At 47.6% G+C, this 12493-nt stretch overlaps 1 protein-coding gene and 1 pseudogene across 1 annotated transcript; one reads left to right on the forward strand and one right to left on the reverse strand.

Moving 5' to 3' along the window:
* Positions 1–1284: 1284 nt before the first annotated feature.
* On the reverse strand, positions 1285–3815 carry LOC112816001 (heterogeneous nuclear ribonucleoprotein A1-like; annotated as a pseudogene).
* A 7767-nt stretch (positions 3816–11582) lies between these two features.
* Positions 11583–12490, forward strand: LOC112816002 (popy class I histocompatibility antigen, alpha chain E-like; the record flags this gene model as incomplete). Its single annotated transcript, XM_073884837.1, has 2 exons — positions 11583–12165; positions 12348–12490. Coding segments are annotated over exons 1-2 (723 nt in total), but the record flags the coding sequence as incomplete, so codon positions are not given.
* Positions 12491–12493: the final 3 nt, after the last annotated feature.

A 12493-nucleotide genomic window follows, 5' to 3' on the forward strand; every position in this document is an offset into this window, starting at 1 on the left:
TTTCTTCTTTCTCCTTCTTTCTCCTTCTCCTTCTTCAAGTAGGCTCCATGCCCGGTGTGGAGCCCAACACAGGGCTTGAACTCACGATCCTGAAATCAAGACCTAAGCCGACATCAAGAGTTGGATGCTTAACTGACTGAGCCACCCAGTCACCCTTCCAGTACTCCTTCTTGATGTCAACAATAACATTTGTATAAATTTTTCTCAGGAAGGATACATGAGGAGTTGATAATGTGCATCTCTGGCAGGGGACCTGGGTGCCTGGGGTCTTGGAAGGGAGGAAAATTTCCTATTGCAAACCCTTTGGAATGTCTTGAATGATTTCTTTAAAGTATTTTACGTTAAAAAAATCCCTTTCATCTGCATGACCTTTGCCAGTTAATGTCCAGTTTACATAGCTGTGTCTATGGGATGGGCCCAGATCCAGGTCCTCCACTGCCTGGTTCCTCCAGCACGCCCAGGGTGTCCACACCTCAGAGCCTTCAGTGCTGTTTTGGGCCAGAAAATGTGTCTCCCAGGCAGCTCTTCCTTCCCTGACGTTCTCTTCCATGGTCCTCTTTGAGAGGCCCTCCATGCACCACCCGCCGCTTGTGGAACTTCCCACCTCCCTCTCACCCTGCCCTGCCCTGCCTTTAGGTGGGAGGTAAACCTGACCTAAGGCCCTTGATCTGTAACAGAACTAATTTAGTTTCTTTGAGATTTGCAGACCACTGGCCTTGAGGAGCAAAGGACCAGAACTTTCCCAGGCCTCAGAGGCCAGCAAGTGTGTTGTCTTTCTGATTAGCTCAGCAATTCTTTTAGCAAAATGTTTTTCTTTCCTTTAGGTCACACAGATGATTTTATTGACCTCCCTCGCAGGAAGAACAGAGTCCCCGGTACATCATGAGACGAGAACCAGCCCCCCTCACTGACCTCCCTGCACTGAGACCATTTGAAGCCAACACAGTCGAGTCTGCACGTGATCAAGAAATGCTGCAGGCCACTGCACTCCCTTTTCTGATTAACCATCCTAACCCCCTTTAAAAACCCCTGGGCCAGGCAGAAACCTCAGAGTTGGCTTTTGGACAAGAGTCCTTCTCCCCAGGTGGCCGGCCTCCTGAATAAAGCTCAAATTTCTTTCCAGTCAGAACTCATCTCTTGAGTAAGGATCTTTCGGGCTGGAGCAGCTAAACTTGGGTTCGGTAACACACACACACACACATAAACATACTGACAGCACATTCTTACACATATGCACGCGAAACCTAATTTTCTTTCTTTCTTTCTTTTTTTTTTAAAGACACATTTATTCAGCGTCATGATCAGACTATTACATTTAGCAATCAACAGCATGGGTGCAAAAAAAAAAAATCTACATTAAAACCCTTTGTTGGAATGCTTTACACTTTCCACAGAACAGAAACTAAAATAACCTGTTATACAATTAGTCAGAAATACAGTCCTCGAGTTTTTTGCCCATACACATGAGTATTGTCTAAAACATGTCTTCTTTGTAGCAGCTAGGCCCTGCCACCACTGTGCTTGGCTGAGTTCACAAATCTGTTGTAACCTGTAGCTTCCCTGTCACTTCTCTGGCTCTCCTCTCCTGCTAAGCTTTGTTTCCTGGCAGTAATTAAAACGTTCTGCCACTGCCATAGCTACTGCTGCTGCTGGAACCACCATAGCCACCTTGGTTTCGTGGTTTGGCAAAGTATTGGCCTCCACCACCACAGGGGCCAGAGCTTCTGCCTCCAAAATTTCCTCCTTTCATGGGTCCAAAATTTGAGGATTGATTGTTGTAATTGCCAAAACATTATAGCTTCTGCCACCTCCAAAGTTGCTTCCATCATTACCAAATCCGTTATAGCCATCCCCACTGCCACCATATCCACCACCACCTCGACTGCCACCAAAGCCACCTCGACCACTGAAGTTCCCTCCACGACCAAAGTTGTCATTCCCACCAAAACCACCTCCACAACGACCACCAAAGTTTCCAGAACAACTTCGACCTCTTTGGCTGGATGAAGCACTAGCCATCTCTTGCTTAGATAGGGCTTTCCTTACTTCACAGTTGTGGTCATTCACAGTATGGTATTTTTGAATGACAATCTTGTCTACAGAGTCATGGTCATCAAATGTTACAAAAGCAAAACCTCTCTTTTTGCCACTGCCTTGGTCAGTCATGATCTCCATCACTTCAATCTTCCTATACTATTCAAAATAATCTCTTAGGTGATGTTCTTCAGTGTCTTCTTTAATGCCACCAACAAAAATCTTTTTCACAGTTAAGTGGGCACCAGGTCTTTGAGAATCTTCTCTTGAGACAGCCCTCTTTGGTTCCACAACTCTTCCATCCACCTTGTGTGGCCTTGCGTTCATGGCTGCATCCACCTCCTCCACAGTGGCATACGTGACAAACCCAAAGCCTCTGGAGCGCTTGGTGTTTGGATCTCTCATTACCACACAGTCCGTAAGCGTTCCCCATTGCTCAAAATGGCTCCTCAGACTCTCATCGGTTGTTTCAAAGCTCAAACCTCCGATGAAGAGCTTCCGCAGCTGTTCAGACTCTTTGGGAGACTCTGACTTAGATATGACAGCGGTGGGAGGGGAGACTTTAACGATGCTTGCTCTGCAGCCTCCACAGGCAGAAAAGCATGTGAAACCTAATTTTCATTCAACATTATGCTGTGAACATGTCCCATGTCATTATGCATTATTTTAAAAGGTTTCTCCAAATTATTGTGAAAAATTTCAAAGATACCCAAAATTTGAAAGAATAGTACCTAGCACCCCAGATTTAATCAATTTAATATTTTCCTTATATATGTAATAAATTATGTTTCTATAATTTTTCCAGAAATTTTTGAAAATTACTTGCTGACATCATGACCCTCATCCCTAAATAATTCAGTTTTCATCTCTTAGAAACTTTTCTTCACACAATATTGTTATACTGAAGGGAATAAGTGTAATTCCCTAATATAAAATGTTAAAGTAATATGAAATTCTCTTAATTATTCACCAAAAGTCTTCTATTTGGAAGACAGGGGAGCTCAGGGTCGCTCTGTCCCACGCTGAGGTTTCCGTTGCCTCTAGGCCCTTGATGGTAACAGCAGGAAAACTGAAAAGTAGAAGCATTTTCTTCTATTCCCTACTTCTCAGTTTTTTGAAACTCAGTTTTTTAAAAAACAAAATCATCTCTTTTTGGGAACAGATCCTCACTGTCTACATCCTACTCCATAACGTGGACATGCACACTGGGGTTATAGGACTAAGATCCTAGCTCCCCTAGACCTTCTGCACCCCGAGAAGGCACAAAAGGGGTCCCTATGTTGGGCTCACACCTGGTGCCCCAGAAGTCTCTCTCCCAGTGCAGGTGTCAGGCAGAGAGGACGTCTGGTGTGAGTGCACTCCTGCCCCACAAGGGTCAAGAGTGAACCCATGGACTTTGTTTAACACCTCTTGACCCCAGGGATTGCCCCCCATAATCCAGGGGTTGAGAAAAGGTCCACACACTAGAATTAAGACCCAGCCACCCCAAACCTCCTCGTTCCATTGAACAGAGCCCACGTTCCATTGAACAGAGCCCAAGTAAGAGCCCCAAACTCCTGCTCCTTCCCATCATCTCTCACACACTCACCACCACCATCTGTGGGGAGTCCACCAGGACTGATGTCATTATGTCCTTTCTTCGCCTGTGTCAGTCACCCCTGGTCCCCCAGATATCCTGCACTCTCACTCCATGAGGTTCTGCACACCCTTATCCTGCCTCCTCTCACACCCCCTCCCCAGCTCCTGAACCTTCCACTGCGCCCCGTGGAAAGCTCCGCCATGACCAGTAAATGTCCAGAGTCCTCTCAGGATGGTCCCTTCACCTCGCAGCTCTGACAGAAACCAGGTCCCCCTGAAGACCCGGGTCCCTGTGCAGTCCTCTCCCACAGGGTGTCTCCTCTCCCACGGACCTGGCATTCCTGGGCTGGGAGGTGGGTGGGCCCTCAGGACATCCAACCCCCCTTCCCCATTCTTCTTTCTGCTAATGATCTTGTTTCCTATGTCACCGAGCACACTGAACACATTAGAGGACAATTGTACAGATTTCCCCCACCATCTACTCATGTCCCAGCATCTGTCCCCGAGTGATGGGCCTCCCGGTTCTTTAGCACAGGTGACCCATCCATGCTGGTGCCAGCCAGAGCCGGTGTCTCTGCTGCTGCCCTAGACCTCATCCCTTCTTGTCTACTGATAGATTCTGGTCCGGCAATTCTTCCCCTGTTCTGTTTTTCATCATCGATTTTTGTTCTCAACTAGATCATGATGGTGGCTGTGAGAAGACACATCCTGACCCTCAACTTGATGGAATGTAACTAATCCTCGGCCCTGGCTGTGTGCTCTCAAATCTGATGCCATGTTTGTTCTGAGATGACACTTCCTGTGGAATTCCTCCAGGTAGTGCTTGAAGAGCAGCAAGGAAACTGAGGCAGGACACTTCCTCTTCTGCAGGCTGACTGAGACTCCAGGGCTCCCTGACACCCTGATGAATTTGCCTGACTCTGCACGGGGTCTAGGATGCTTCCAGCCAACCTTCCCTCTCTGTCTCCTTCCCTCAGATTCAGACTTGCATCAAGATTTGATGTTCTCAATGTGGTTTTGATTTGAACAAGGCAGGAAACAACAAATGTTGGCGAGGATGTGGAGAAAGGGGAAGCCTCTTACACTGTTGGTGGGAATGCAAGTTGGTGCAGCCACTTTGGAAAACAGTATAGAGCTTCCCCAAAAAGCTGAAAATAGAGCTACCCTATGACCAGCAATTGCACTACTGGGTATTTACCGCAAAGACACAGATGTAGTGAAAAGAAGGGGCACATGCACCCCGATGTTCATAGCAGCAATGTCCGCAATAGCCCAACTGTGGAAGGAGCCGAGATGCCCTTCATCCGACGAATGGATAAAAAAGATGTGGTCCATATATATGATGGAATATTACTCAGCCATCAGAAAGGCTGAATACCCAATGTTTGCATTGACATGGATGGAACTGGAGGGGATTATGCTGAGTGAAATAAGTCAAGCAGAGAAAGTCAATTATCATATGGTTTCACTTATTTGTGGAACCTAAGGAATAGTATGGAGGACATTAGGAGAAGGAAGGGAAAAGTGAAGGGAGGGAAATCAGAGGGAGAGATGAACCATGAGAGACTATGGGCTCTGAGAAACAAACTGAGGGTTCTAGAGGGGAGGGGGTTGGGGGGATGGGTTAGCCCAGTGATGGGTATTAAGGAGGGCACGTACTGCATGGAGCACTGGGTGTTATACACAAACAATGAATCATGGATCACTACATCAGAAACTAATGATGTCCTATGCGGTGACTAACATAACATAACATAAAAAAAAAAAAAAAGACATAGTTCCATTTTTAAAAGGAAAAAAAAAAAGAGAGATTTGCTGTTTTCCCAGCCTTTCTGGCTCCTTCCCCATGTCTTCTCACAGGGCTTTCCCTAACAAGTTCCTGGCATCATCATGCTCTACTGGTGTCTGCTCCTTCCAGGATGCTGAAACACGAGCAGCATCAGAAGGGCCCAAGAATGCAGGCAGAAGGATGGGGATTTGGCACGAGCTCACGCACTGCCTGACAGACCAGGAGGACACCGTCCAGGCTGGAAGGTGAGACACAAAGGGCAGCTGAACTGCTGGAGGGGCTGCTGGAGGTGAGCTGAGAACCTGTCCTGGTCTGGGGGAAAGCTATGGCAGGTGGAATGATAGAAGCCTGTGGAAAATAATTGGGGGGGGGGCCCGCAGAGTCAGGGAAGTGGCAGCTTACTGCTGAGTGTACTGATGCCTCACAGAAAGATCCTGGGAACCTGAGGGCTGTTAACAAAGCTTTATGGCTAGTGTGACAGCCTCTGCAGTGGCTTACAGAGGCTTTGTTTGTTTGTTTTTTGTTTCTTTTTTTAGCCATGCAAGCAGGAAAGTTTATTAAAGTGCAAGTGCACTCTGGAGATGTGAGAGCCGACTGGTTCATGGGACAGCTGCCAGAGAGTACTTTGTCTCTGTGGAGGAAGGTCAGATAGAGTTGGGTGGGAGCTGAAGACAGATTGTGAGGACCAGAACTCTAGAGATAGACACCCAGCCAAGGCAAACCTACTATGTGAAAGTCAGGGCCCTGGTAGGGAAAACCCAAGATTCTGCAAACTGGAACAAAGTTATCCTGGACCCTCCGGGCATACACAGGGGCTCACCCTTCTCTAGTAATGGCCAGCTTTTTCACTATGCTGGAAGGTGGTGCAGAAGTGTCACCTCTGTGAGGCAATGTGTATCTTTGCAAGAACTAGCCAGCTGATACTTGTAAGAGCCTAAGGAGTACTTCTTGGACTGGATTTTGAGGTGTTGAACCAGGGCGAGAATGTCAGGCTGGATAAACAAAAATTCATTGGCTTGGAGGTACTTTCTCAGGACATGGGTTTATCAAGGACCTCAGGGCATGGGGCACACTTACAGCTGGGGCAGCTCTTCATAGCCCAGAAAAAACGATGGCCAGCTCTCTGTGAGGGAGACATGATTTGGTTGCCCTGGCGGATGGTAGAGTGTGGGTAAAGAGGCTGAAGGAATGGAGGAATCGTGTGAAGCCAGGAGACCCACCAGAGGATTATGTTCCACAAGAGGACCCAGAAGACATACTTTCACAGAAGCCATCCGGAAGGTGATTGTACGAGGGCTTGCATCACTAAGGAGTTTGGGGGTGTTGTGTCTTCTGCAGGCTGGGATGACAGTGGGAGAGGGGGTCCTAAAGTTGACTCATTAGTGTCCATGGGGAGGGTATGGCCCTGAAGAGATAGAGGCCAAGGAGTGACAGTTAACCTGTGAAAGCCAGAGGCCAAAATGATTATAACAACTCTAAAGGAACAGAGACCGCTATCTGGTGCTGTGTTCCCGTTGGGAAAAATAAGTGGGTCCAGGACCAAGGAGTGTGGCTCTTAAATTTCCATCATGGGGGATCATCCACTGAAGGGTTTTGCACTTTCTGTCCCCACAATTCTGGAGTCTGTAAAGTGGGAGGTCCTGGTTCCAAAAAGGGAGACGTTCTTACAAGGGGACATGATGAGGGTCCCATTGTCCTATACAGTATGGTTGTCTCCAGGGTACTTTGGACTCCATACTCCCAGACCAGCAGATGAGAGGAGCCCCTCTTCTTGAGGTAAGAGTAGTTGACCCTCATCTGCATGATGGGGAGGGGCTGGTGTCCCATAATGGGGGCAGGAAGAATATATATTTTTTAAGATTTTATTTATTTATTTGACAGAGAGAGAGAGAGAGCACAAACAGGGGGAGCAGGAGAGGGAGAAGCAGGCTCCCCACTGAGCAGGGAGCCTGATGCGGGGCTCGATCCCAGGACACTGGGATCATGACCCGAGCCGAAGGCAGACACTTAATGACTGAGCCACCCAGGTTGGGGGCAGGAGGAATATGTGTGGAATCCTGAAAGACTTGGGTATCTCCTGGTTCCCCCTTGTTCCACTGCAACTGTGAATGGATGCACAGAGCAATCAAAGACAGAAGGGTTTGACTTCTGGTGGCCCAGATTCCTTAGGTGTAAGGTTTAAGTCACATTCCCCAAGTCAGCCACAAGGACACCCACTCCTGTGCCCTAAAATCTCCAAAGCATTTGTGCAGAGGCCTTGCGTCTCATGGGCTATTCCCAGCCAACGACTGGTCCCAGAGGGACACTAAGGCAGGCTTACTTCCGAGACACAAGGGGCTGCTCCTGTGCTTGAGGACTCCCTACTACGGCCAGGAACAGGTTTATTTCTTAGGAATACAACTGACAAAAATAGCCCAAAGCCCCTGTGCTCATGTGCCTTACATTCTAGAGGCTTCCCAAGAGTGAGATGGAGCTGTTGGAGCATTTTCAGTGAAGACATGACCCGACCTGACGCACATCAACAGGATCGCTGGCGCCCGTGAGGAGAAGGGCCCTGGGTGGCAGGTGATCGGGTGGTACCAGGGCCCCAGTTCAGGAGTGAGAGGTGGTGGAGACGAAGGAGAGGAGTGTGCCCGAGGGATGAGGGAGACACAGAAAGGGCTGGAGATGCAGGATGAGGAAGAGAAGCAGAGGGAACGAATTCTAAAGCAGTGTAGTTCTCAGATTTAAATATGTTGTTATATAGATTTTTTATTAAATCTATATCTACAGGTCTTACCAAGATATTCTTGCATCAGTATTTACTATATTCTGTGGGGCTGCTTGAAAACCAGTTGCCTCCTTATGTGAATCAGTTTAACATGTGTCTAGATAAAATATAAAATGTGTCTGGATAAAATATGTGTTTAGATAAAATACACACACTGCTTAGATGTGAATAATGCATACAAATAGGCGATGCAGGAGCACTGGTGAAGGGCATTTTGGTTGCATGGAACATTGCAACTTTGAGGTTCTTCAAGTTGTTTGTACATACTCCTGGTTGAAATACTTAGTATCAAACTGTGCTTCCATGTGCTTCCATGTATTGAGGATATGAGGGGAACTCACACAGACAAACTTAGAGCTATGGAATGAAGATTGTTTTTAGAAACAAAGAAGAGGATCATAGGGGAAGGGAGGGAAAAATAAAATAAGATGGAATCAGAGAGGGAGACAATCCATAAGAGACTTTCATAGGAAACAAACTGAGTGTTGCTGGAGGGGAGGTGGGTGGGGGGATGGGGTAACTGGGTGATGGGCGTTAAGGAGGGCACAGGATGTAATGAGCACTGGGTGTTATATACAACTGATGAATCATTGAACTCTACCTCTGCAACTAATAATATACTATATGTTAATTAATTAAATTTAAATGAAACAATAATAATTAAAAAAGAAAAGAAAATATGATAGCTTGACCTGCTGGTGCTTACTAGCACCTGTGAGGAATTGGAGCTAAATTATCTCAACTCTATGAGACAAAAGCTCAGAGCTTTGTGGAAAATAGAAAACAAGTACCTACGAAGCTTTAATATAAGGTAAGAAGGTGCCTGAGAACTCGGAGGGATTCCTTCCAGCTGGAAGTGCCATTTGGAGGTGAACCTTGAAGAAGAGTAGAACTGGGGTGTGTGGATGAGGGGACTGGGTTGGAGGATGAGCTGAGTGGAGAAGCAGACATACGGAACTCCCAAGAATATCCAATTATTAAGCCAGTGTGTGCAGACAGCTGGTGGAAGGTAAGCTTTGAAAGGGAATTTGGGGGCTGTTTGTAGGGAGCTAGGAATATGAAACTAAAAAGTTTGAGCTTTAATTGGAGCCATGAGAGTTGTGTTGTTTTTGTTTTTGTTGCAAGTGCTTTTTAAAATTAATGTTTTTACTTTGAGCTAATTGAAGACTCACATGCAATTATAAGAAATAATAGAGATCCTGAGTAACTTTTACTCAATGGTAATACCTTGCAAAACTGTAGTCAGTATTAGAACTAAGATATTAACATTGATACAATCCACTGCTCTTATTCAGGTTTCCCCAGTGTTACTTGTACTCATCTGGGTATGTGTTTAATTCTATGGAATCTTATCATATATATAGGTTTGTATATCCATAAACACAGTCAAGATATAGCCCAAATATTTTCTTTTTTCTAATAATTTTTTTAAAGATTTTATTTATTTATTTATTTATTTATTTATTTATTTATTTATTTATTTGACAGAGAGAGAGAGACAGCAAGAGAGGGAACACAAGCAGGGGGAGTGGGAGAGGGAGAAGCAGGCCTCTGGCTGAGCAGGGAGCCCGATGCGGGGCTCGATCCCAGGACCCTGGGATCATGACCTGAGCCGAAGGCAGACACTTAATGACTGAGCCACGCAGGCGCCCCTTGAATAATTTTTTTAAAAGATTTTATTTATTAATTTGAGAGAGACAGAGAACAAGTGGTGGGAGGGCAGAGGGAGAGAGAGAGAAAAGCAGGCTCCCTGAGGGAGCCCGATGTGGGGTTCCATTCCAGGACCCGGAGATCATGACCTGAGCCGAAGGCAGACGCTTAACTAACTGAGCCATCCAGGCGCCCCTTTTCTAACAATTTTATACTTTAAATGTTATATATATAAGTTCTATTATACATTTTAAATTAATTTTATAAAGTGAGAGATTTAGCCTCAAGTTTCTTTGTTTGCTTATGTGTTTTTGTGGGTGTCCAACTGCTCTAGCACCATTTATTGAAAAGACTATCCTTTTGCATTGAATTGCCTTTATGCCTTTGTCAAAAATCAGCTGAGCATATGTGTGGGCCTATTCCTGGGTTCTCTATTCTGTTCCATTGATTTATATGTCAATTTCTCTGCCAACATTACAATGTTTTAATTACTGTAGCTAAATCATAAGCCTTAATATCAAATAGAGTGATTCTTCTCACTTTATCTCTCTTTTTCGAGTGTGTTAGCTCTTCTAGGTACTATGCCTTTCCATATAAATTTTAGAATAAGCTTGTCTATGTCTACAAAAAACCTTACTGGGATTTTGGCAAGAATTGCATTAAATCTATAGATCAATTTGGAGGGAAGTGACATCTTTCCTAAGTTGAATCTTCTTATACATGAACATATTATGGCTCTATTTAATTTTATTTCTTTTATTAGCATTTTGTAATATTCAGCGTTCAGATCCTTTATGTTTTGTTAAGTATATACACTGTATTTCATTTTCTTTATTAACAACTGTAAATAATATTGTGTTTTTAATTTTGGTTTCCATGTAAACTGTGCTACTATATAAAAACATCCATTTATTTTCAACCTACCTGTGTCATTAAATGTGAAGTGAGTTTCGTCTCACTTCAAACACCAAACAAAACAAAACAATAGTTTAGAGTCACAGTTATGCTGTCTGACAAAGTACAACTTAGTAGCTTTGTGAGTCTTGATTGCAATGTTGTTTAGACATTTCTACAGGAAGGGGCAAAACCACATTAGGGATCAGATTCTGACGTTCAGGGATTATCAAGATTGTGCTACCACTGTAGTGAATTAACAAAAATGAAATTGATCTCTATGAGAATCTCTAGCTGGGGTTTTCGATCGAAACTCCAGGCTTAAAGAGAAAATTCCCGTTCCTTCATCTCCATTCCCAGAGCGAGCTCACTCTCTGGCACCCAGTTTCTTGGGGGTGAGTTTTCTTTTAGAAGAGTCGGGAAGAGAAGTAAGGAATAGGAGTTCAGCTCAAGTCGAGGGATTCCAGGAACGGAAAGGGACAAAAGGGGGCTGATCCCAGCCTGGTGTCTCTCCCTGGTGTCTCTTCCAGAAAGACCCTGGGCCAGGCCTCAGGGAGACAGTGAGACAAAGAGCGCTCCGTGCAGGTGGAGAGGAATCAGGGTAAAGCCCGGGGCTCTGGAAGGCCTGGCTCTGGAAGTCCCAGTCCTGAGAGCCTGGAGCGTCTGGGGCAGGGAAGCCCAGTCCCTTACTCTGCGTGTTTCTCTTCTCGCTCTCACAACCTGCCAGGTCCTCCCGTCTGGATACTCATGACGTAGTCCCAGCTCGCACTCCCATTGTCCGGTTTCTAGAGAAGCCAATCAGCGTCCCCGCGGTTCCCGGCCTGTCCGTGCCACAGACCCGCCGGGACTTAGTTCCTCCAGACCCCAGGGATGCGAGTCGTGATGCCCCGAACCCTTGTCCTGCCGCTGTCGGGGACCCTGGCCGTGACCAAGACCTGGGCGGATGAGTGCTGGGGCGAGAGGAAAAGTCTTCTGCAGCAGGAGCAAGGGGACCGCCCAGCGGGACCCCCGGGGAGGAGCCTCTCCGCTGCCCCCGCTCCCGGCCCCGCCCCTCCCCGCCTCCGCCCCGCTCTCCCGCCCTTGGTACCCCTCCCCCTGCCCTCCCAGCCGCCTCCCCCTGCGCCTCGGCCCCGCGCCGGGAGCAAGGTAGCGCGGGGTCTCAGCCCCTCCGCGCCCGCAGGCTCCCACTCCCTGAGGTATTTCTCCACCGGCGTGTCCCGGCCCGGCCGCGAGGAGCCCCGCTTCATCATCGTGGGCTACGTGGACGACACGCAGTTCGCGCGGTTCGGCAGCGACGCGGCGAGTCCGAGGATGGAGCCGCGGGCGCAGTGGATGGAGCGGGAGGGGCCGGAGTACTGGGACCGAAACACCAGGAAGGCTAAGAACCAAGCACAGACTTGCCGAGTGAGCCTGCACACCCTGCGGGGCTACTACAACCAGAGCGAGGCCGGTGAGCGACGCGGGCTCCGGTCCCCACGGACGGGGCTGCGGGACCCGCCCGTCTCCCCACCTGGGAAGAGCCTTTACCCGCCTTTCAGTTTTGGCTTTAAGCCCTGGGGTTCGGAGGCGGGGACCCGGGCCGCGGGGCGGGGCTGACCGCGGGGGCGGGGCCAGGGCCAGGGCCAGGGCCAGGGTCTCACACCGTCCAGTGGACGTCTGCCTGCGAAGTGGGGCCCGACGGGAACCTCCTCCGCGGGTACATGCAGTTCGCCTACGACGGCGCGGATTACCTCGCCCTGAACGAGGACCTGCGCTCCTGGACCGCGGCGGACACGGCG

Source organism: Callorhinus ursinus, unplaced genomic scaffold (assembly GCF_003265705.2).
Source record: "Callorhinus ursinus isolate GAN/ISIS: 27379988/994484 unplaced genomic scaffold, GSC_fseal_2.0 scaffold59, whole genome shotgun sequence".
In the NCBI taxonomy this organism is placed as follows: Eukaryota; Metazoa; Chordata; class Mammalia; order Carnivora; family Otariidae; genus Callorhinus; species Callorhinus ursinus.